Genomic DNA, 26,047 nt, shown 5'->3' with positions numbered 1-26,047 from the left:
GGTACACGCCAGCTTTTCTGTGCTATGGGCGCCAGCTCCGCAAACCATGGGAACAAAACCCCGGTCAACTTCCTACACCAGACAGCCGAGCTCCAGGCTTCGTGGCAGAGGTGACATCTAGGCTGCACGACGCACACGAGTTTGCGCTAGAGAACCAGAGAAGAGCCCAAGAGCAGCAGCGCCGCTACTACGACAGAAATCGACGACAGTGTAACTTTAGGATCGGTGATCTAGTTCTCCGTGATCTGCACACTCTAAGCGATGCCAGCAAGGGCGTGGCGGCAAAATTGGCACCGAGACGTTCGGGGCCATTCGTGGTGGTGGGGAAAGTGGGGCTGAACGACTATCGCTTAAAGGACCGCAATACTGGACGACCAGCAGGACTGGCACATGCTGACCAGCTGCTGAAGTTTTGTGAAGACCGGCTGAACATTTAATCTAAGGGGGGAGGATTGTAAGGTATCGGGTTGGCCGACGAGACTCGTCGACCGTTGCCACGCACAGCCGAGCCACCGGGTTGAGGAGAAAGAAGTGGTAGCTCGTGGGCAGTTGGTTCTGGCGGTTGGAATGAGCGGCCATGATTTGCGGGTGTCTTAGAGCAAGTGTTTAAGAGACGTTGAAACCTGACAGCACCAATCTCAATTTTAGGGTGCTGGATGGCGCATTCAGCAAACGGGTATGAAGCCACCGGAAGTAAGCGGCTTGTCCCCGAAGTAAGCGCCTTGGCAGGCTTTGTCACCCTTCCGAGTAGGGTGCCTACATGCTTCCGAACATGTAGGCCCCCTACTTCCGAGCGCTGATTTGAAAAGCATCAAACTTCCGGAGGCTTCACTTGTGCCCTGTTTGGAGAGCGGCCATGCGCTATCCAGCCCCCTACAATAGAGATCGGTGGTGGCAGGTAAAGTTACGGCCAGAGAAGGTCAATGTGAGCGAAAATAAAAGATTGCGCTAAATAAAAGAGGTGGCAGTTTATTTATATAGATGCAGCAGCGATCCGGCTCGAGACGGGTCGCAGTTAAGAAAGTCAAGTTAAGAAAGCCGCGACTTGTTGTCGCTGTGCAAAACTTTCAAATTCAAAATACCTCTTTTTTTTTTATAAATTTCTTATTTTGCACATGTGTCTTTCTTTTTAACTGTGATCCTTTTTACAAATCATACACTTGCTTCGACTGTGCCTTACATGGCTTTTGTTGTTTGTCCCACGTGTTGAATCGATGCGTAAAAAACCAAGATGACAGCATCGCTATGACTTGCTTGCAATAGCGATGCTATTGATATTTTCTCAAAGCATCCTTTCCCCAGCAACTACAATTTCATGTTTTTAAATATACAACCCGCTTGGTACAATTCTCTTCAGTCACAGGAGGCGCCTATTTAGTACTGATACACACTGAAGTTGAGTCGATTAGAAAATAAACTTCTACAAAATAAACACAAAAAAAATATAAATTCATAAAGAAAAAAAAAAGCCATGCAATTTGAACTTTGAACTTTCGCCTTGCGACAACAAGTCCCGGCTCTCTTACTTCTCGACTATAGCAGACGGTCTGAGTCAAGTCCCTGGCACAGATATATCAATACACTGCCACCGCTTTTATCTCGTGTGGATTTTTCTTTATTTTGGCTCCTATTTACCCTCCCTGGCCGTAACTTTGTCTGCCGCTCCTACAGTATAAAGGGGTGGTTAAATGGACTCCAGTTAAAAGCCTCTGTGGTCAGCTTCTGTGAGCAAAATATATACTTTTGTACTCGAAGTGACACAAATTTTTCTGCCATTAGGAAGGGACGCTGTCCCCATGTCCCCATGGAGTTCGTAATGTGACATAAAAATCCCTCTTAATCGCAACCCCGGCCGCGAGATGAGCAAACTGCCCCAGATAGCACCGCGCATGGAATTGTACGGCTGTTCTGATGTATGCTCCAGCCAGCTCGTACACTCACAAAGCCTATACGTACACTGTTTTGTTATCCTGCTTTCTTTGCATCCTGAAATTATAGAATGCTGGCACGAACCTCCCATTCATGGGTCAATGTACCAGATGGTCGTAGTGTGTCCAAGAGACTGCCATCTCCAGAATGGTCTATTGGACGTTGCAGCTTCCTGCTGGGTGACCGTTACTGACCAATGAAGAATTTTGGCCGGTTATCGCGTCCATGATTGGGTGTCACTTTGGTGAGAACATATCACCTACGCACACATGGCAAAAGACGCCCAACGCTAAAGTGACCATATTCTTTGGGCCCCAAAGCGGGACGCGTATCGGGGGGGGGTATTGTGTTGCGAGACTTGAAAAGTTTTAATTTCGGTAACAAATCATACCTTTTAATTATTTCGTATACACCGTGTGCATTTCTTTTTCTTGCAATTTGCGTACTGTGTGACTTGCAGCTATCTAATACATTTGGTTGGAATATCCCTTTAGTATTAATGTATGTATTTATTTTTGTGTACTATGTCCATAGTATAGCTGCTCACAGGTCATACGCCGATCAACCTTCAGCATCTTCTCTGTCGAGCATATCTTGTTCCTTGATCAGAGAAAGCACCCTCTCACCGGTGCGATCCTTTCGTTTAACCGAATCTTTCATCTATCCGCGGTTCGAGGAGCAAAAGCGGGACAAAACGGCGTCCCACAAGCACGCTGGCGGGACAGCGGGACCACGGCCAGAAAAGCGGGACCTGTCCCGCCTAAATCGGGACGTCTGGTCACTTCACCCAACGCACTTGTCCCGAATGCTCCTTCGTTCACCGGTGTATAGTTGCCATACAAATTTGTAAAGGAAGCGCGGGTTGCAGATCGCTTCCAGCGTGAAATAGCCTCACGATTTCGGCATGTCCGACACCGCTGTGCCACGCCACTTCATTTGTGGCAGACAATCAGCATTTTTCTTTTCTTGGTAGACAACAATGTTTTCTAGTTTGCTTTCACCCGCATATTAATTTGGTAGCAGACAAATTGCAATTTTCGCTCGCTTTAGCAGATAAACTGTCCGCAGACGATTATTAAGCTCGATATGTGAAAAGCCGATTGGATCTCGCAGCGACCCACATGGAACCCCAGTCATCGAATCTCGATCGGTGAGAAAGCAAGATCTAATTTGCCTCTCACAAAGAGAGGCAACGTTATCAGACTGTCAACTGAGCAAAGAACGCAGGTTTGTCTCCACAAACGAGAAAAAATTAGCAGTTGGACGTCGATCCCCACTGGAGTCCTGATGACAGAGTCTCAAATGGTGTCATTCTCATGATCCTGCACCTCACAGCTTTCCCTGCAATCAACGGCCATCTCAAAACAAGCGCTCTCGTCAAGCTTCGGAGCGTCTGCTGCTCGGGGCGCCTCGGGAATTTACTAACGGCGCAGATGTGCTGTCTCCTATTCTTCTAGGTGGATGGACGGCTGAGCTCTTTCAATCGGGCGACACCTAGCTTTTAATTTCAACAATTGATTCCCATTAAATTTGAAACGAATTAAGAATGACAAAAGTTTCTGTCGCAGCAACTGTGGCCATCTAGCGGGCACTACACGAAACTCGTAAGCGCATGTTTGTTCTGCATCTCTTGCGTCGCCACACTCGATTATTGAAGCACGATAAAGTCCCGGCCAATCTATTAGGTGTTCAACGTGTTTCTCTGGCAGGTTCAAGCAACGGCCATTTTGAATTCCAGGCGGTCTCCAGCGGGTCGCTCCAAAAATGCGACTCCATCTTCCATTCATCGATTTGGAACGGGCACCGCGGAGCGGTTTTTCTCGTCCCTCGCAGATTTTGGAAACCGATTTGGATCTATTAGTGGAATTTGCCATAAGCGTTCATCTCGGGGTTAGCCAGGTGTTTACGTTTCTCGCCTTTGCACGGCAGGGAAGCGATACCCGCAAAGTTTGCGGCCTCGCGGGTATTGCTTCCCCGCCGCACGCAGGTGGTCTGTGACAAGCACATTCACGGAGATTACTGCGTTCATCATTCATGTTTCTTTTTTTTTTTTTTAATTGAAAAATTAATATTTTGTTATAGTAGTAAGCAGATTTATAAGTCCCCTCAATTAGGAAAGCTGCAATAAATTTTTCTTTTAGATGCCACAGTTCATAAATATACAATTGTAATATCCCAAAAGATGCACCACCCCCAAAAGGTAACCCACCCTTATTTCTAAAAAAAATACTGAAAGATAGCCCACTTCTAGTAATTGCAGGGCCTTGTCCAATGGTGACCTCGGTAGAAATGGTGTTACTTAGCCACGGCAGCATTTAAGCGAACATTGCTGAGTGGTGAGGACATCCGTCTTTGGTACCTCCCTACAATCGCAAGTCTCGCAGGTAACAAAATGTTAAAATAGCATGTTTTATACTTTGTTTATCGCATACCTCAAGTTAGCACGCTCCTCCTTTTCGCCCGATTTGCTTTCGACTTCAGGAGGGCTATCTCTCAAGGTATTACGGTAGTTATAGTAAAATTAATTGAGCTTAGAAGTACACAAGTGCAAGGTTGGGAACAACTTTTAGGAGTTCAGCTCAACTTTCGTTTAGTTAAGCATGGGGCATGGTAGTGAAAGGCTTGGAGACACTATTCAATATTTGATTAAAAAAATATTCGGCCAAAACTACCTACTATTCCCTTTGAATTCCCTTGAAACTCAAAATTCACTATTTGAGCACACATGCCTAAAGTCTTGTATAAGTTAGATACCAAGTTCCATACAGGTCAAGTTAAATCAGGTTACGGTAAGTTAGGGAAGTTTAGTATCGGTTATTTATTTCTTTAGGTTAGGATAGGTCAGACCAGCTTAGGCAAGGTTTGGAGAGTGAATAGAAATGGGACACACCCACGGCCCTGGTGTAGCTGCTCCCGTCTGCACGCAGCAGCAGCTGTGGCTTGTGGCTGGCCAGCATGTAGCGACCCCTGGGCTGGGTGCCGCCCGGCAGCGCGTGGACTCCCTGCGAGGCCTGCAGGCCCCAGCCACGGGCCTTCCTGCACAGCGCAGGCACCTTGCTGTGCACCTCTGCATGGCTGCCACGGTGCCCCAGGGGTCCCATTTCGGGAACCGCGAGAGCAAAGTCTAATCGGGCTCGCATGCAGCGAAACCGTTAGAAGATGGTCTGTCTGCTAATGCGAGCAAAGCAAGCGGAATTGTCTACTACAATGCGTCATTTGCAGACAAAAAATGTGGAAACATTGTATGTCGTTTGCTAACGAAACTGAAAAAAGTTGGATTGTCTGCTACAAAGCAAGTCCCAATGCGAAGTGAGAATGGATGCAGGCTGAAATTGTGATCGTCCACTATTTCGCATTGAAAGTGATTGAGAAACCACATTTCCTTGGCAATGTTGAGTTGTTTTGCTGACGTACACAAACTGATATCGACCAGTGGATGAAGGAGCACTCGGGACAAGCTCATCAGAAACCGCGAGACCTCTCTTGCCATTTGTACATTAGTGAGAAGTTCTCAGCAAAATACTCCGCCGATTGTAAACTCATGAACAGGTCAAGCATTTCTCATTGGTCGATTAAGCACGCCCAGCAGAAAGCTGCAATGCCACGTTCAATCGGTGGCCCAGAATGCTCTCATTCTGACCTTAACCAGACCCCAAGGATCCGATGCTCGTCGCCTTGAGAGTCAAATCTAATTTGGCTCTCATGGAGCGAGTTTTATTAGCAGACCCTTCACCTGCTAATCCGAGCAAAGGGTTTGTCTGCTGTCAGGTAAAATATCATTTTTTAACACAACCAAAAATGGGTGGACCGTCTGCTAGGAGTCGAACGATGTGGCAAATTAATATTGTAAAAAGCTGAAATTGGCAGTCTCCTAGTTCTCGCTGCCTCCTTTGCAAATATTAAATCATTTTGCTGCCATATAAACGCTGAAATTCATAGATGAACAAATAAACGCTGGAGACAGACACACCAGAGGCTGTGACACCTCTCTCACCACCAGGGTGCAGGCGAGAACTTTTCACCAAGGTATTACCCAATCGTGTAGCCTCAAATGGATAAGTTCTCGCTGGTCAGAACGGCGTGAAGTAATGTCCCATTCAATTCGTCAATGGAATGCGCCACGCACGCAGCATTCACTGCCGCGTGCATGGCGGAGTTCGCAATGCACGCGGCTGATATGCGGAGGAGCGGGGTTCGAATTCCGCTTGTCCCGGCGCTTTTATTTCATCGATCAATGGTCTTCCGGAAAGTTCCAGCTCGTTCTTGGTTGTCGGCGAGCATTCTGGTTCAGAACATTCCCGAACAAACTGCGTGTACAAGAGCAGCGGTAATGCGCCGCTTTGAGCCAGTCGCCCAGATGCGTGGTACTTTCTTCGCTTGTCATTAAACATTCCTTTTCAGTTTTACATTCGTCATTTTCGCCCCGTGGGGCTGGCTCCTAGAGGATTCCTGTAACGCCAGCTCCAGTGCCAACTCACCTGCTCGCTCGCAGGTGCCTGCACCGTGCCAAAAGCGCACGTATCATTATCTGTCGCGGCCGTCAAGTTGCACTCTGCCATAGTGACCTCGAAAAAAAAGAGCCACCGCTCAAAGGAGAGGCGTAGAACCTTGTTGATAGATTCTTTGGGGTCCGGGGAAAGCAAACATGCAATCCAGGAAAATCTAAGGAACGAGAACGCCCTTCAGGGGGCGCTAGAGGGGAGACAAAGAGTAACTGTTGCAAAACAATTTACTTTATGCGAACATTCGTAGGTGTAAACTTAAATAAACGTATTGAAAAATTTTGTAAGCCTTCATTGGCATGAACTTGGGTACTTTCAGGAAAAATAAAGATCCATTTCGCCCATGCCATATTGTGTACTCCATAGCCTGCCCGATGGTTCATTTTGTCCTGCGATTCTTGGTCCTGCACACGAGAGAAGCTGCAAGAATTGTTCCCAGCTGAAACGCTGCAGGTTCCTGTCTTCCTCCGGGTCCCTGTCAAGAAGCTTCTGTCAAAGCTCGTCTAGCATGCAGCAATCTTTCCTGCAATTCATCCAGTCTTTCATCAGGCAAGACTAAGGCCCGACAAGGTTTGGCAAGACCTTTTGGTGCCTGTGGTGTACCGAAGTGTTTTGCGCGGGGATGAGGACACCGACAAACACCCCTCCGCAGGCCCAGGACTCCGTTGCTTGTACGCTGAGCCTCCTTGAGCAGGAGACACATACTTCTGTTAAGCCTCGGGATGGTAAAGCTAGTGGCGCTTCGCACTAAGCCTCTCACAGTGTTCCATCTCGCTCGCTACTTAACATCAGCTCACAACGACTCTTTTTCGTTGTAATGCAGTAGCGCCACGGCCGTAGTGACAAATGCTGCACTCAGTCTCGAACAATAATACCACGAACAACGGTACCACTGTATGCTGTTGGCATCTCGCAGAACGATTTGGTCGATCCTAGCTGTCGTCTGCTTGTTTCCTCCTCTGTGTGAATGCGCTTGGCAGGCGAACAATCCGCGAACGTGTCGTCACGTGAACAATCCGTCTGCGGATCGGTCCGCCGTGCTTTCATAAATTGTGAGGCGACGCGACTCTGTCAAAAATCTTGAAAGGTGAAGCGTCCGGCAGTCCGATGTCTGTTTGGACACCACCCAACCAACATCACGATTTTCCTCCTTGCTTCCTCCGCTTTTCCGTGACCTCAGTGCTCGTGAGACCTGACGTCACACGCCACTTGCCAACGCTCTCCATTTGTTCTGCCGGGCCCTCGTATCCTTGAACGCGTTCCAAAATTTACTCGATCTTGTACTTTTGCATTCGAAAACCTAACTGCATCCAGCGTTGCTCTATCTGCGTTATCACGTGGCACGACCCGCCGGAGAGTTCGGATCTGGGTAAGATTTTGAACACAGCCCTTCCCTTTCCCGTTTTTGGGACCTGAAGAGGAGTGGAGGACTCGAGCGATTGACCAACAGCCAACAAAGCTTGCGAGTGGCTGTCTGGGCCCTCGTGATGAGAGTGCTCAAGGCCCCCGTGGAGGACACCGGCAAAATTTGACAAAAAAAACTTTCCCCTTGGCAAAAAAAAAAATGGACGGAAGCGGAGTGCCGTATGATTTAAGTCGGAGTCGTATCGCCTCACAATTTTTGCAGTATCCCGTATGGATGGGCCTTGAATAGGCTGGCGCCGTCGACGCTATGTCAGCAACTTTTTGGACGTAAGAAACGGGAGAGAAAATGCACTAAGCAGCAAATTAATAGTGCATTCCTACGTGAGCTAAAATTCCAAAAGTAGCTAAATTCGGAGCTGGATTTAAAAAAAAAGAGACAAATAATTTGGGGGCAGTCACAAATTGGCCACCCCAAACTTCTACTGCCTACTGGGCTTTAAGTCTGCCCCCGAAAATAGTAATTTTTTTTTTAAGGGCATCAAGTTTTGTTTTCACGTTAATTCGTGGTTGCGTTACATTTGTGCAAATACGGTAACATCTCGCATCAACATATAGGTACAGTGCCCCTCAAACTTAACGCCGCCACTCGGTTTCGCAAATATTGATCCATTCAATTTTATTGCATGCTACCTAAACATGAATTGATCGCGGCAGCTGCTGGAATACCTTCTCCTGGTTAAGTTTTCATCGGGGACGCAAATCTTCACCAACCATTTTGACTGCTATGTTCAGAAAAGGGAAGAAAAGGGAAGAAACCGAAGCATCTCGTGGCGGCGTTAAGTTTGAGGCGCACTGTACCTCCTGGCAGGTATTTGGAGCCATAATGGAGCACCAACCTTTTTCATTTTTTTTTTCCAAGAGCCATAACAGGCTCGAATTGCTTCGAAAAGGACACTTGACGGCCCAAGACCCAACATGTTGTGTGCAAAGTTAAGATTATTTTCCTTATTTCAATGTGGCGTAGTTTCGCGGGCGTCCGCAAAATTAAATAACTAATGGAATAAGCATTTTCCGACGTTGGCCAGCTTCGTCTAGCCCTCGTGCCAGATTGCCTCGGTCATCTGTCAAATGCAGCCAAGGTGAGGCGGGACTTGGGGTTTTTAAAGGGATACTGAACTGAAGAATTTAGTATTCATAATAAGTGGCACACATTCTTTCCACGAGCCAGGAGCTGCCGGTGTGTGCAAGCAACGAAATTGACGTCATAGTCCCCCATTCGCGCTTAAGATGATAGCGAAATGTAAGGGCCTTGGGCCAAAGGAGAATAAAGACAGGCTTTTCATCTCCACAATTGAAAGCTACGTGCTTGCTAGACCAATTGATCGCTTACCTTTCAGAAGAGACTCCACTGTGGAGATGAAAAGCTGGTCTTTATTCTCCTTTTCCCCGGAGCCCACACATTTCAGTGTCACCTTAAGCATGGATGGGGGACTATGACGTCAATTTCGGTGAGTGTGCTCGCTCACATCGGTGGCTGCTAGCTCAAGAAAAGATAGTGCGTCACTTACTATAGACACTGAAATGTTTGGTTCAGCATCCCTTTAATGAACAGCATCCACTTTCTACAGAAAAGATATTTCCCCACTAAATATAGCGGACAACTTGCAACGTGCCGCACATTGGCGTCACGCGACGCCATGACGCGACGTAACAATGTGACGTCACGCGACACGCTGTCGTGCGACGTAGTGACAAAATGCGGTTAGGTCAAAGCAAGAAAAAATGGTGCGTGGAAAGTTCCCATACAAAGCTTCAAAAGTGAATGGAGGTCGCAGGTGGTCTCGTAGGCAGGCATCCCGGAGACGTGTCCCGGGCGCTAAAGCGTGCAAAACCAAGAGCGCAGCCAGGAACGCACCTGTCCAGGGAGTCTTCCACCTCGAAGCTGTCGTCCAAGAGTGCGTCACTGTCCTTGTCCCAGAGGGGAGCTCTCGCCCATCGGTGTCCTGCCAGCGCCTTGATGTCCTGTTGGCAGACCCAGAAGTGCCCAATGGTGCCCCTTTAAAACCGGGAGTCTTACGGGTGCTGCAAACGGGGCTCGGGTAACGGCTAAATATCCCGTCAAGAGTCGCTCGAGGATTTGCTAGGCCCTGTCACAGTCCTTAGATGCCTCTCGTCCGGAAGCCTTCCTTCCCACTGCAAGAGAGCTTTCCCTAGGGACGCGCCGAACCGCCGGAGGCGCGCTCTCGGCGTTGCGGGCGAACCCGTTGAATAGAACGAGGAGCCTACCGGGGAAGAGCCGTCCGTGCTCCCCTCAAAAACTCGCCTAGCATTTTAAAGGCCGGCATTCGAAGAGACGGCGTCGAGAGCTTGCACTTAGGCTGGCGCAATTAGAAATGTGTCTCGGGCTAGCAACGCGCGCGAGATGCTGCCGCTGGGCGAAGCTGTCCAAAGACGGCGAGGCGGGTGTCGGTACTTGCGGCATCGTCCGTCGTCGATCTATAATCATTATTTTGATTTAAATACTTTTTGCCCTAATGCGCGAGTAAAATGCGTTCCAACTGCCACCGACATTGGCATTTAAGGACCGCGATAGTAGTTTACATTCTGCGCATTTTTTATTTATTTTGCGAAGTATGTGTACAGAGCAGAGTTCAGTGCACGAAAGAAGTTGAGTTATTATTTTTCTACGAGAGTAAGATTAAGATTGTTGGAAGATATCAATTTTGTGGGTGTCAAGCTTTATGAAACGCATTTCATGGATTTTTGTGGCAAGGGTTATCTTTCCAATGTTTCAAGCTCCTGGCAGTCGCTCACGAAGTGCCAAAAAGACGAGACAGGGACACGGCGCTAACTATCAGCTGGGTGCCTTCAGATAAGATCAAACAACCACGTCCAATCAACATTTTGAATTCTTACGAAAAAAAATATGTTGTTTGTGTACCCGGAAAAACATATTCAAACTTTTTTTGTGAAAAATAAGATTCATGTTTTGGAACAAAAATTACGAAGTCGCTGTTGGTTAAGTGTGCGTTTTGCAACTTGCGCGAAGTCGGCATTTTGGAAAGTTACAAAACAAAAACTGTTCTTGCTGTAGACTTAATATATTTAGTGCAGAGTGTGGACACACTGTGAAATTAGTAAAAGATTTCTCGTTGTTACGAAGCATTTTAATGTTGTAATAAAAAATTACAAATATGGCACATACGCGAAATTGTCCAAATTCCAAGCTTTGTAGCCCCGCATAAACAAATTCCGGAAACTTTTTTATTACTATTGGGACGGAAGTGTTCGGCATTCGTACAAGTTTTCTTTCAAATTGAAAGCGTGCATTCTTTCCAAAAGATTACTCAAACGTAGGCTGGTTACTCATTTTGTGAGATTTTGAAAATCACTTAAAAAAAAAGGCCATCTTTTGTTCCACAAATCAGGCCCTTTAAAAACATATGGCAATATTTACGTATTTTTTCAAATTCACAATACCCCCAATACAATTGCATTAGCAGAACTGCCGTTATTGGAGTAGAGAAAGATATTGTATGTGCGTATATATTGTCTTTATTGTAAAAAATAAAATAAATTATACAGAAAGAGGCGGAGCGAGACGCCCATAGTCTTGGAGGAATGGGGAGACAAAGAGGTGTGTGTCTAGGAATTAGGAGGTGGGGATCTAATATTCTACGTACGAGTCAGTGATCTGATGGGGGCACTAGGTCGTATCCCCCGTCGGTCTATATCCCGGCCCGTCATAGAGTGTAGTGTGGGGTTGAGCTATTGACAACTTCAGTTATACAGATGGGCTGTGCAAGGTCAGAGCCTGGGTGTGCGATCTGTTGCCTCCAGAAAGTCGATCAGGGCCTTAAGTATGTTAGTCTCTTTCGGCCACTAGCGCGTCGGGAAAAGTGGCGCGTTGGAATCTCCTGGGGATGTGGTAGTTCACGTAGCTCGTCTTATATCTAGCGCATCGCGGTCCCGGATGATGTGTTGCCTACCTTCGGTCGAGTCGCACGAATTGCATTGTGGTGATTTAAGTTTTCCGATGAGACGGAGTCGCCTGTTTGTAGACAAACAGTTGACTTGTAACCGGTGTAGCGGGGCTCGTTGTTTTCCAGAGAATTTGTTTCATGGAATCGGGAGTGGGACTGGTGCTGCGTCGTATTCAAAATACGGGGGTATGCTTCCTATTGCCGTTGAGATTAGAGATTCTGCTGCATCGTATGGATGAAGAAAAATGGTGGGGCGGGGATCCAAGTGGACGAATTCCTTTGCCAGCGAATCTGCGCTCTCGTTTCCAGGTATGCGCATGCGCGATGGAATCCACCGGAATTGTATTCGCGACTCCAGCGACCTATAGGGGGCGCCACCACCAAACAAACATGGCGGCTGAGTCCAGGTCGCGGCGGCTCGGCCGGCCGCCTGAACAGGTGGCGCGTTCAATTTAACAGATTTTCTTTTGTTTAATGCCCAATTTTATAGGTATTTGAACTGAGACGGTTAAGTGTAGCCGGTGCAGATAAACTTGCAAACTTGTTTTGTTTTGCCGGTGTTTTTTTTTTTTTTTTTCGTGTCAAACTTTTGTTTCGGAGATTTCGTTCAAAACCGAAACTATGGGCTCCGGAGAGACGGTAACATACTAATCAGTTTTGATCATCTAAGGAAAGCGGCGATGATTATAGAATTGTTCCACAGAGAGTAACTTTTCAGCTAACTCGCATGCCTCGACCATGCGACTTATCTGTCCGCGAAATCGAGCTTTTGTGCGTATCCGCGTTTACGAAACAGCTCCAGTCGTCTGCTCGGCCAGCAACACAGGCTGCAGGAAAATTTCGAAAATTAAGCAACCGCTTCTTGAGCCAAGGACCCTGTTAACCCCCCGGCGCCCCACTAAGCAGCTGATACTCGTATTTCAATTCAGGTTTTAGTAGCAATCGAGAAGTCATTTTGACGAGCAGGTTATGCATTATATTACGTACTATGGGGGGGGGGGGGGGGGGGGGGGTCCCACTAAAGCGATATTAGTATATCTTTCGGGTTGAAATATGAGCTCAGTTGACTAGCTATTAGGTGAGCTGCTGAATAAAAGTATATTTGACAGACGGAGACATACTATTTAAACTTAGCCAAATGGTCCTATAGCCGGCAGCACGGAGACAAACTGAAGAGGGTCTTCATTGAAGATCCACGCAGAACCTCTCTGCATTGAACTTTGCTTCGAATCCTGAACGGAGAAAATTAGTACTTTTTTGTGGCCGGTCAACCTGACCAATGTAGACGTATATTACTGCTGGCTTCGACGTCCTCGTAATATAAATATTGGAGGCGTGATAGGTCAAAATGCCGTGACAGCATCTCACGTTGCGAGACTTGTCTTCCACCTTTTAAAAACAGATAATTTCCCTCATTCATCATTTGCAGCGAGCAGGTTTTCCTGAATCAAGTAATTGCGAAATCAGCCCAACTCCTTCAGTGTGGTCCAGAGGCTTTTTCGGCGAAAAGCAGCCAAGATGAATAGCCAACGCACCGACCGGCGTGGGTGGCTCAAACTTGAAGCTAACCGAACACAACCAAACTCAAGAAAAGCAGCTATTGAACCTTCCCATTCACTTGACTGCAACATTGATGTTTTCTCCAGTATGAGTTACCAAGCAGTCGTCACTTTGAATGTGATTCGAGACAGACAAGAAATCAAAAAGTTTTTCCGTGATTCCTCCCCATCCAAGAAATCGAAAGCACGTGACCGTGTGCTGTGGAGTAAACGGGCTTTCAAACACGTAATAGAAGAAAACAATCTACTGAGGCTTCACCACACTAATGATCACTCAGGCAAACTTAAGAAATATTCGGACCTTCGTCAAATTACATTGTTCGCCACCGCGCCGACAACACGGCTCCGCGAAAGCCACCAGAGACGCGGAGGGGCGCGGAGCGACCTGGACCGGCTGGTTCCCGCTTTTCCCGCTTGGCGGCGTCCGTTTTGCTGGAGTCGCGAATAGTCGCTCTCTCGGCCGAGGTACGTCTCGTCGGCTGTGCAATAGACTTGGCTAGTGGACAGACTTTCTCAAAATGGATGAGTTGTTGTAAGGCACCACGCGGGTCTGTGAAGATGGCAATTTTCGACGAATGCCGAAAATTGCCGTCTTCACATGGCATATTTAAGTTCAGAGAAGGTGAAATCGCCGTCTATGTTGATTTTGGGGTAGGAAAAAATTGGGGGAATTTTGCTGCACAGCTTTCCTTGAGGAGAGTTTATCGGTCATGAAACTCATCTGAGAAGCAGTCAGCCAGTTCCTGAAGTGATGTCCGATTTTTTAGTGCGATGGTTGCGTAAGGACATTGAGGAGCCACTGGCTCCAGAAAGCATCGTACAGTGGTTCAAGGTCGTCTCAACCCTGTATCTGCGGAGAGACCCTAGCTGTGCTGGTCCCATTGCTGTCTTCCTGGCTTTATGGCGTATCGGCCAAGTGCAGCGTCGACACGTCGGGATTTGATCCCATCTTCGTCTTAATTGTCAGTGCGCCGTGCAATTGAGTGGGCAAGTCTTGCATTGGCACATATTTTTAGGTATGTGAGCTCAGGTACAGGTTTGCTTATTGGAAAGATGATTTGTTTTTTTGCCATATTCGAGGACATGGTTATGGCATTTTCTAGACAGGGAGGCCGTGGGTTATTCATTATTTTGGAGAAGGTGGCTCTGTATAAGTGTCAGTTAGTAATATTGTGAATTCGGGTTCTGGTTCAATGAACCTTTGCCTCGGAAGAATTCATTCTTCCGAGGCAAAGGCGAGGTTAAGAACGCTCGCCTTTTGTAGGTGTGCACGAACGAGTGTCGGAGCTCCGGAATTGAGACAGTGCTGACCGAAGTCTCTGGTGGCTTCATGTACTCCAGTTCCTCTTTGAGTTGCGGTATCACTTCCCCATGCGTAGTGATTAGCATTGAAATCTCCGCACCAGATTATAGGGCCTGGGCATCGACCTCGTATCACTCTCATCTAGTCCGGGTCCCAATGTTGAGCTGGTCGAATGTAGATGATAAAATTGTTACAGCTCGTTGAGCGATTCCCAGCTTTATGGCTACATGTTCATTGGCAGTAGTGTTTCGATCCGATAGATCTATTTCTTCCTGCGTAATATGTCTGTTTACTAAAAGGGAAACCCTCGATTTTCTATATGCGTGAGCAGTGATACTACGGTACTCCACGTATGGGGCAATGCGCTGGGAACCTTTCTGCGAGTACATCTCATGCAAAGCAAGTACGCCTGGTTGGAGTTCAAGGAGTCTGCGACGGAGCTTTGGCAAGCGAGGACGTAACGAGTTTGTGTTTCATTGAATAACAGATGGAAGTTCTTTAAAGGTGTTTTGGTGGTGATTTTTGTTTTCTGGGAATAGTCTGGACGTTGAACATAGTAGTAGCCGGTATTTAAGTAGCTCAAGTTATCGTAATTGCTTGAGCCTAGCTGACACAAGAGCGGATGAGCGGCTACGTACCTAATATCAATGATGGTCATGATTGCTCGTGCAATCGGGTGCTTCTGCGTGATAAGGAAGGTACGGAGTAGCGTCGCAAGTGTGCACAGAGCGCTTCCTAATCACTGATATTGGGGATTGTTTGAATCTTGGGCATGAGGTTTCTGGGATTCCTTCCAGTTCAGTCGAGTTTGTCACACTCGAAGAATCGCCCTTTTGTTTATTTGGCGACGCTCCGGATGTGGACGTAGTTGGTGCAGACTCATACCCGAAGGAACTGACTGGAAAGGGGAGGAAAGTTCTCATCATCTAGAAGGGGCACCATAGCCTTCCGTCTTCTTGCTTTGACCTGTCTTGAGAGGTGTATTCTCACTTTCAGCAATTATGGTATGGTTGTCTGCGAGAATAGCGGAGTTCTCTAACAGGTAGCTGACCTTGTGGACTTGTCGGTAGGTTGATATTGGTGTTTCAGTTTTGTAGGAGGGACAGCTTCGTGAAATCGCCCCATGCCTTTTCTTGCAGATGACGCACCAAGGTTGATCGACTTGGCAGTCGGCGCACTTGTGGGAGCCTCCACAAAGGCTGCAGCATTATTTTTTTAACATGCAGTCTCGACATGTCCAAACTGTCGACATTTGGGGCACTGTCGTGGCTTCTCGTTGTATGGGAGACAACTCTAAATCGAGTCTGTCCCGCAGAGACGTGTTTGGGCATTGTTTCGGTCGCAGAGACAAGCTTCCCAACCTCGAAGGAGCCGAGCCTCCCAACTTGGACGATTGGCACACTTGTGCCGATAGCTGATCTGAGGTCGGCATCTGTGATCTCCTTATATACGCCGCAGGTAACTCTAACAGCAGAAGCTTGGGGGTTGAGGTTCATAGGTATGTACCTTGATTCCCACTAGACTTGTTCGTGCCACGATGGCCTTTTTTGGAGTCAGAGTCTCGCGTGACAGTGGCAACGAAACTCAACCAGTAATTTGTTCAAATTTGCGCAACGCCACGAGATTTGACGATGTAAAGCTTTTCAGATACAGCCAGAGGATTCATTTTTGTGATGAGTTTGGTTGGATTTTCAGGCTCATTGATAACTGTTAGATCATGATGAGATGCGTTTATGAGGGTGGATTGGCTCAAAAACGAGGTTCCGGAGGTGTGACATTGTTCCATATTTGGCGTTATCCAACCGGTGACATCAGTCTGAACGCCATTCATCCCGTTGTCGTCGCAGCTGTTTGGTCCGGGTGTGGAGTTGCCCCTAATCATACCTCCTGAACCGTGGGCTTTGTTCAGGGTGACAGCCTTCAAGTTTATGCGAAAACTTCTTGAGTGTTGTCGTCTAAACAGCTATAATGTTAAAAAGAAACTGAATTCACTTTTGGAAGCAAGATTGAGCATACATACAAGAACCCCAAAAACATCACTCATACAGCGGTGTCTCTAGCAGATGGCCGTAATTTTGGAAAAGAAGCGTGCGATTCAACATGGCCGACGAGGCCGACGAGACTTCTGACGTCGCAATTCTCATTCCCTCTCCTCTTCGCTTTCTCTCCTCGAGCAGCTGAACCAAAGCAAAAAGGAGAGAACAAAATCGCTTCCCCTCATTCTCGACTGTTCCAGGAGAATCATGACGTCAAATTCCTTCCTTGGTCGCGCCTTTTTTTAAAAAATACGGACATTCATTTGAGATATTGATGTATGAGTTATGTTTTGGAGTTCGTAGTGTCCCATGCAATGGTTCCGCGACCTCATTTTGCGAAATCAAACTTTCGGTTCGGCATTCTTTTAAGCTTGATAGCTGGGCTAGTTGGCAATCACTGAACATACGAGGTAAAATAGCACAAACACAAAAACAAAGATATTTTACCTCAGTATGTTCACATTTTAATTCCTCGAGTCATGCCTCGCAAATGTCTAGTTCTTGCTCACCGTGCAAAGTACTTCCAGAGAGCACCACACTGTGCAGTGAGCCAGAGCAATAGCTCACATTTTAAAAATGCCTCGCAAGGAATTGAGCTAGCTGGTGCCAAATCGTACGAAACAAGTTCTACCATCCTGTTTGTAATGTTATGTGTTCATGTGAGTCTGTCTCACTTCAATCGTAGCTTCCACTCTTGTCAGTGTCTAACACTGGACTGGTCGTAAGCAAAATAAATGAGCTAAAGCTTAAGAGACAACTTGTAGATTTGTATTCCAAAATGAACGATGCTCGAGCTACAGTAAGTCTTGGTGGGCAAGGGGAGTCTACTCCCCCTTTGCAAGAGTCTCTCAATAAAACCTACGCTTCACATTTATCGCAAGTACCTACGACTATGGCGAGTCACGTACCGCAGGCGAATGCTCCGCCGCCACTTGCCTCCAAGGGTCGCTCATTTCAGTGCTGTGCCGGCACTAGCTTTTAACGGCCACATGTGCCTCATGCATTGGCGCATTCGGGTAAGACAAACACAAAGACATTGAGGGGCTTTCGAAGAGCCTAAATCTCCTCGATAAAATCCACGCTTAGCAGTTCTCACAAGTACAGACAACCATTGTTGTGCAAATGCATGAAACGCGAGCCACGAGCGAGTGCTCCGCCGCCATTCGCTTCCAAAGTCTGCTCATTTTAGCACCGCGCCACCGTTCATTTTTGAGGGTTACACGAGGGGAAGCCATCGTGCATTGGTGCATCTGATGCTTCCTGCTAGATGAACACAAACGCATCGAGGGAATTAACCGGAGCCAGCTTTCCAGCGCCATCTGGGGAGGGCACGGCCAACCAGGCTCGCCCCTCCCAGCTGGGAGAAGCTGGCCATTACAGAGAGAGTCCAGCCCCCATCCGAGGCAGGCATTGGAGGGCGTACCTGGAGGTCGTAGGGTGGCGGAGGACCGGATGGCTCCTTGCCCAGGAACTGGGACTGGAATCCCCGGCCGCTGTCCCCGCGCACACTGGGGATCGGGGGACCCGCCGTGGCACGCTGGTCGGCCGTGAAGTATGGGTAGCGCAGGGCCTGCACGTGGTGGCCAGAACCACTCGCCCAACGTACTACTGCACTCCATGATAATAAAGATGACGATAACGGCGGTGCTGCTGCTACTAAGGACGATGCTATGGTCTTTAGAAAGACTGGCTAGTCTCCCAATCACACGGCCCTCTCGACGCAGCCAGGTGGCAGCACCGTGGATGAAAGGGGGCACTGCACGCAATAGGCGTGCTGTCGCGCGCAGTCGGTTCTCTCAAATGTTACTGGATCTGTTGACAAGCTTCCTAGAATGTCTGGCACATATTCGGGGCGCCCCTTTTTGGTGACGCTCACTACACTATCGGATCGCCTTATGGACACAAGCAGCAGAACAGGTGGAAGGTTAAATGCACATTGCCTGCGGTGCAAAGTCATTCAATTGCGGTTTTTATGGTAAACAAAGTTTGCGCGAAAAGGGTGTCGTTCCAAGACGGTTCTTCTCCGTTGCCCGCGGAGGCGTTGTCACTGATGGCATGGGAATGCCATCCAGTCGTGCCCGCTCATGTGCAGGAAACAGAGAAGAACCGTTTTCAAACAAAGCTCTTCCATGGGGCTTGTCACTGTTCAACTGATAGCTCTAAGAATGTTGGCTTTCCTTGTGTGGCTGCTGCTAGTGGCGCTGTGAATGGGCATGCTCCTTTCAAGTTGGGCTTTTTTTTAGGTCTCGGTTAATAATTCTTTTTGATAAGATAATGGTTGGTTCTGAAACTTTGGGTTCGGAATGCTAGCGCTACACTGGACGGAAACTGAGATAGCCGCATTGCATAGTTTATGCAACAATGCATTAAGTATGCATTGTTGCATAGTTTATTTTTGCATGGCAATTAAACTATGCAACAATGCAGTTTATTTTTGCCATACAAAAAATTACTACTTTTTTTTCTATTTTGGAAACACGCTGCACAGCTGAATGTATGGCGAGGAAAGCCTTGAAAAAGACTCTGGATTGTGCATACTCTTTGGCAACTGAAAGATGTATTGGACGTGGGAGTGACCAAGCTACATTATCCAGGGCACACTTCAATGATGGTTGTTTGATCCACTCATAAAAATCCCTTAGAAAAAAAGAAAACAGTTACTATGCTTGAGGAGTCCACGTTTTTCAGTCTCAATAAGGTTAGTGAGAAGAGTGTTGTGGACGTTTCTGCTTTCTCAGCAAGGGCAAATTTCCTTTGTTAGGCTGTGAGACACATGCCACGGCAATCCCAACAAGCATACTCCAGTCCTCCACCCTCCTTCGTTTCCGGTTTTACACCAAAGCAATGAACAGCGAGAGGGCAGGAAAGCAGCAACGGCTTCTGAAGATGAGGTGAAAGCTATTCAGCTGAAAATTAAGCACTCATTTGTGTCCTCTAGATTTCTTTTCATGGCTTGGTAACTGCCCCGTAAATTGCATACTATGAACGGACAATTACTATTTCTTACGATGTTATGCGTTGCGTGTCCTGTGACTTTGCATATCTTTTTGAAAGTTTGTGCAATGAGTGAAGTTAAGCATGCATCATGTGCAGAACCCTTTCATTCATTGTTTGTATCGAATAAAAGCTTGAAAATTGCGGGAGTTGGGATTGCTGCGTAAACAATTCATAGACTGCATGCCAAAGATAGCCAACGGAAATGCTACGTTGATCCGAGGTTACGACTGTCAACATTTGCACACTTTTATACAAATATTTTTTAGAATATATAAAAAATGAAAGAAAACACTGTATACATAACTGCTTATTTTACTAAATCACGTAATATGGGTCTTGGCAGGTTTTCTATCAAGTTTTTAAATGCTGACATATAGCCCTGGTGCAAGAGAAAAAGAGACGGACAAATGCAAAACTCTCGCGTGTGCCTGTCCTTTTTTCCTCTTGCTAAAGGGTTGCTATGTCAGCCCTTAAACTAGGTCACCAGCACTCTCAGTCATTTCACCGTATCATTCCGTCCCGGAAAGTGGTAAGTGCACAGCAGCCCAAGCATAGAGCGAGAAACAATCAGCAAGCGCGTATGGGCAGTGCGCCTGGGACGCTGACTGCTTGCAATGCCGTATGTCTTCATTCCAGGCACCACAGTGACTGGAGAGACTAGCCGGTCTTTCTAGGGACCATAATGACGCTAATGTGGTAGTGGGGTGATGATGATCATGATGGTCATGATGAGAGGGCACCAGAACTTCCTACCGCAGGTGCGAGATGGATCTAACCCACTTCGAATAAATCATCAAAATGAGCTTCCCACGTTGGAACACTGGGTGGTGGATTTTTCATGGAATTTTGAAGGAAACGCTCGCTTCAATATGAAAAGCAAAATTTTTCTAATGGCTCAGTGAGAAGTTAGGCGTTTCTTGAGCGTAGGTGAAAAGATGCTCCTTACAGGTGGCTTCATTGGACAAAAGATCATAAGAGGAAACTCTGACCAATTTTCCACCCTTTTTGTTTTCAGCCATATGTCCTAATGGCCCGCAAGCAATTCCCGGCAATGGATTGGCTGCGATTGCTGAACATGTCCGCTGCAATCCATCGTGAGGAGAGATGAATGGTCACGAGGCTGTTTGTCACCTACTGGCACAGGGCAGATTGCACATACATCGCGTCAGCACTCACTAAGCAGGTCCCAGCCAAGTGCTGTTGCAGCAGTCACACAATTTAACAACATGACACCGGGATGGTCAATAAAAAAAGCATGGCTGAGCCACTCGGTGCATTTTTTGGTCTCCATCAATCTGATACACTCTTTTGCTTGATAGTTTATGCAGCGGTGCTAAGCACACTTGGGCCGCATTTTATGTTTAGAGCAAGCACAGAAGAAATGCGCATTTATTTCCTCAGCCCAAGCAATGTGGGCAAAGCGAAGCGAGCCGCCTGGATCCGCCTTGTCAAGTGGGTCTTTCGTATTGTTGGAGACTGTACGGCCACACCATGGCTCGTCAGTTTGTTTGGGTGCAACGATCTGCGCCGAGCGCCCAGCGAGAAATCGACGAGCCACGAGGATGTACAATTGGCTCAGTCATGCTTTCGTCGACCTAAAGCCCCTCAATAAAGGCATTTTTGACAAGTGCCACCAACAATTGTTGTGGAAATGTGCGAGACATGTGCCACGAGCGCGTGCTCCGCCACCATTCGCTTCCAAGGGCCGCTCGAGACATGGGTATTGTGCACTGGCGCATTTGACGCTGCTTGCTAGACAAATTCAAACACATCGAGGGGCTTTATGTCAACCATCCAAGTGGCACCTTCGTGCAGTCACTCGTCTTATTGCATCCACTTTGTGGCCCGCAGCGGCCTCCAGTGGGAGACATAGAAAATCTAGCGCGACGGCCTCTCTCTCTACGAGGTGTCGGACGAGTGCGCGTTTACTTGTCAGGGCCGTGGACGCGCGCTCCCGCCAAAGCCAGCGTCCGTACCAAGAGTGCCATGGGCCGCCGAGCGGGGTTCCAGCGCAGCAGGTCCCTGAGCAGGACCAGGGCGTCCCTGCCCGCGTTGGGCACCACGTTGCCCAGGGGCATCTCCGAAAACTGGGGGAAGCGGAAGTTCATGGCCGCCGCCAGCTGATGACCCTCGGACCAGTCCCGCTGTGGGAAAGCCTGCCGTCAGTGATGACGCCCTCCGTCCATCCGTACTAGAGTGCCCGGAATATACGTTCCAAACAGCGGTCCCTTCATTTGCGCTCGTTGCAAAAGTGCCTGCCGCAATCCCGGCAGCGGCACGGCAGCGGGGTGGATGCGGCAGACGTCTGCTGCGGGTAGCTCTCCGGCTCGACAATTAACCCGAGCGATCGGGAGCCGAGACAACGACCACCACCCTCGCGTTCGATTTTTGCCGGAGCCTCAGAGACCAACTGCCTGGACATTCGATAACATGACACACCAGCTGCTGCGACGTAATTTGTTGGGGACTGCTTTCGATGCACGGACGGCGTGGAGTGCTCCATAGCCTCCCCTATACTTACGAAGCCTGGCAGTTCGATGACGGAGCCATAAAGTGCCCAGTTGCAGATTTAGAGCACGAGTATCTGGTAGCACAGAGCATTTTTCGGGGAGTCTGGTATTCAGCGCACAGATTTTGCACCGGCGAGGACCTGAAACATGGCTTTCAAACCTGACGAGAGAAGAAGCGGTAGCCCAAGGAACGCGAGAAGCACGAGCAGACATTCCATCGCTCGGGACAAGAGTGTTTCGGCGTCTCGCCGCAACAGGGTGCCCATTACATGAGTCTTGTCTGCTGCTCTACCTTTTCACTTTCGCCGGCTGCGTCTCATGGCGATCTGCCAGGCTTTGTCAGTATAGAGGAGGCTATGGCTCCACAGACCGAAGAAGCATTCTAGGCACCGTACACGTATTATGGGCGCCCGAATCGGGGAGCTCGTCCCGGAAGCGGAGGACAGACCTTGTCGGGGGTGCCGAGCACGGAGCAGATGCGGAAGATCTGGTCAACCTCGCTGCGCCCGGGGAAGAGTGGCTGGAGGGAGTACAGCTCGGCCAGGATGCAGCCCACAGCCCACAGGTCAATGGGAGAGCTGTAGCTCGTCGAGCGCAGCAGGATCTCGGGGGCGCGGTACCTGCCAACAGGGACCACGCTGCTGATCGCCGGACGCTCCCGGGGCATCCGGGCACTAGACCCTTTTGTGGAAACGCCATTTAACAGCTGTTGCGCAGTCGAGTCTGCCATTGTTTGGGTGTGTTACCCTGAGGCGTATTGAACTAGAGAGCCATGTCAGCGTTTGGCAGGGACTTGGGTCCCTGCTGAAAAATGATGACCACCAATCTTGCTCGATGGGGTTTTGCGAAGGGCCTATTGCATTGTTCCTTAAGACGGCGGTCGTCTCCACCGTAGACGAGACATTCGGCCGGTGCAGCGTGACTGCTTGCCCGGGGCGTCTAGCAGGCACTGTAGGGACACACGACTGCAACCGGATCAAAATGGGCGGGAGTGGTGACCGAGTCCGAGATTCCTGGCCCGTGGGGCATAGGCACGCTCGACCACCGATCCCCCCAGGAGTTAGAAAAACGCCGAAGACAGCCTCCCACAACATCCTCACTACTGGACTCGCCCCACAGCTCGTGCCTTCATTTGCACTACGCCTGTTGGCTGGCACCGCCTGCCAACAGGCGGCGATGCCAGAAGCGCATGTCTGCCGTTTGGCCACATACTCTGGTCAAGCTTGGGCGTGTCTGTACCTCGGGGATCTACTAACAACCACCTAATGGACAGGCCTGGTAATCTAGACCGGGACACGACAGCCACTCTCCACCAGAATCCACCATTCTATCAGTTACTGCTTTGGAGGAAAGGGTGTTTTCAATAGCAGTGCACGAGCACAGCCGAAAATGACCTTTTCAATTCGTTGAGTTTGCCGCACGACGCGCCACCGACAATCCGGGCACCAGACTGTTCTTGTGCTTTGTTTAGGGCTACTTATCGCTGCCCCCTTTGGCGGCTGGGAACTTTGGCAAGGATGCAAAAGGTGCCACGCCATAATGGCACTCATCTATACTCCACGTCAACTATTTTGTGCTACATTGTCGAGGCTAGCGTAGCTTCTACTGTGCAACAGCCCTGCACTGCTCCGAGAGCCAAGGCTCTGCCCTTTCCACCTCATTCGCACGCGCAACTAGCTTCGTCAGTGTTCAAGCAGCGAGAAAGCTAAGCTAGCTTTGACGACGTAGCACAAAATAGCTGACACCGAGTATAGTGCGTGCTAAAAGCCTCTATGTCCCGTAGAAGACAGACGAACCTCGGGTGATGATGCCAATAAACTTTGCGTGACATCTTTGAATTACAAGAACGTTCGTCGGAGGAATCCACTAGAAACCATCTATAAAACACATTCTGTGTTAAACAGATTGACAGTTGTAATTCAATCTATCCATTAAAGGGATACTTCAACGAAATTTGAAATATTCCCGTCGTGTTCAAAAATAGGTTGAATATGATCCACAATATCCGTAAATGACAATCGCACGTTTGTATTTTGATCCTGTTGGCTGTATTTTTTGTTATAAACGGCCCACTCTGGCAAGCGCTCAGAGAAGGCCCAGCGGAGACCACGTGACATCCAACGCAATCGTGACGTAGGTCGTCTCTAGACGAGCAAAGCTACGGCGAGGCTGACGTCGAGAGGATGGCCTAGTCGTTCCAGCCACCAAAGCGGCTGCTTTTGTACGAATTTTGAGGGAAGGCTTAATCTTCTGTAATCTTGTAGGGGGACAATAGCGACTTCTGCGACACACAAAAGGCATTCTCAGGAAGAGGGGAGCTCCTCCTTCCCCTCTTCTCTCGTCGTGGCCGGAGACGAGACAACCTCCGTGTTTAGCTGTCAAGGTTCCTCGACGGGCATTACAAGCGAGGCGTTAGCGACATCCATCAGGTGCTCTTCGCTAATCGTTTAATTGGTTTTAAAATTCCTTTTCGTGACTTTTTTTAACAATATATTGGTATGTTCGATGTGATGCTGCTTTTTTGAACACATATAGACCAAAAAATGAGCGCCGAAATTTCGTTGTAGTATCCCTTTAAATCGTCATATGCATAATAACAAAATACACGAGAAACATTTTTTTTTTATTACATTTTTACGGGCAACTCCGGTCAATCGAGCAATATAACGTCAAGCAACCTGATTGCATAACATCACGTTACACCACAATTCAACACCCAATGACCAGATCTATAACGTTGACAGCTTGGCGTCACGTGACACTGCAGCTTCGCACCCTGAACCAACGTTACGTGGCATCAGGCTGCGTGACACGGCACACATGCCACAGACAAACACAAAAACTGAGTTGGGTTTTGTCGGAATGCAGATGCCTTCGAAAGAATTTTGCCTTCGAAAGAATTTGTGGGTCGTATTTTTTACATAGTTGATTCAAGCACTAGTGAGAGACAATGCGCCACCTTCCCCCAAAACACTGCAATTCTGCCGCATAATTGCGAAGGAAAAAAAGCATTATTTCTCGATCTGCAGAGTGTGTGGCGGTCACGGGGCAACACGTCACGGGGAGTGCGCAAGTTTTCGTGCCGCCATTTTATGAAATGAACAAAACCATTCCCTCTCTGCGGCATCTTTCCTCTCGATCGCTCGCCGCAACCTTCGTTAATGTTAAGCAGGTGCTCTATCGTAGCCAGACGTTGATACGTCGACAACCGTGGGCCTCGAGGATGAAATCCAACAAGAAACCACGTGGTACCGACATCCCTCAACTTGACTTGACGAGTACCCTCAGATTTATTTCATTTTTTAAAATAAAACCTAGTGCACGTGAAAACAAATGATGTTCCTGGTTCTATGGGCAGCATAGATTACTTCCCGCAATTAACCGGCCGAAGTCAGAAAATGGTTGTCCCTTTAAAAGAGGGCAAAGGAGGGGGACCCACCAGCGTGTGGACACGTAGTCCGTGTAGGGCGGCTGGGAGCGGATCTCCCTGGCGAGGCCGAAGTCTGCAATCTTGACCAGCTCGGGTCCCGTGCAAAGCAGGTTCTCGGGCTTGATGTCCCGGTGGAAGAAGCCGTGCTTGTGCATGAACGACAGCCCCTGCAGGATCTGCTGCAGGATGCTGCGGATCACGGGCTCCGCAAATGGCTTCTCCCTGCGTGCCCCCGGGGGATGCCCGTTCTGTAGGGCCGCCACCCGCTCACTGGTCCGCATTAAACTCGCCCTAGCCTAGGGCCAATTCACCCCTTTTCCTCGTGACTCCTATTTGACCTTCTTGTCGACTCGCAATTGCGTTGGTCCAGGAGCGATAGTGACGTGCCTGGGGTCGGCCACCCTCTTTTAAGGCCGTCGGTGATTATGCACCA

At 48.4% G+C, this 26,047-nt stretch overlaps 1 protein-coding gene across 7 annotated transcripts in view; it reads right to left on the bottom strand.

Moving 5' to 3' along the window:
- Positions 1-26,047, bottom strand: part of LOC115316364 (serine/threonine-protein kinase ICK) — a 49,593-nt gene that overhangs the window by 10,635 nt on the left and 12,911 nt on the right. For all 7 annotated transcript variants that reach the window (XM_029975751.4, XM_029975750.3, XM_029975755.4 and 4 more), the window contains 6 exons: positions 25,624-25,836; positions 22,633-22,804; positions 21,651-21,818; positions 18,101-18,247; positions 9,712-9,818; positions 4,820-4,965 (listed from right to left, as the gene is read on the bottom strand). In XM_029975751.4, the coding sequence (XP_029831611.1) occupies positions 4,820-4,965; positions 9,712-9,818; positions 18,101-18,247; positions 21,651-21,818; positions 22,633-22,804; positions 25,624-25,836 (953 nt within the window). The remainder of the gene's footprint in view (positions 1-4,819; positions 4,966-9,711; positions 9,819-18,100; positions 18,248-21,650; positions 21,819-22,632; positions 22,805-25,623; positions 25,837-26,047) is intronic.

Source organism: Ixodes scapularis, unplaced genomic scaffold, assembly GCF_016920785.2.
Source record: "Ixodes scapularis isolate PalLabHiFi unplaced genomic scaffold, ASM1692078v2 ptg002596l_1__unscaffolded, whole genome shotgun sequence".
Taxonomy (NCBI): Eukaryota; Metazoa; Arthropoda; class Arachnida; order Ixodida; family Ixodidae; genus Ixodes; species Ixodes scapularis.
The sequence above is the reverse complement of the archived record's forward strand: the minus strand, read 5'-3'. Positions and strand labels throughout refer to the sequence as shown.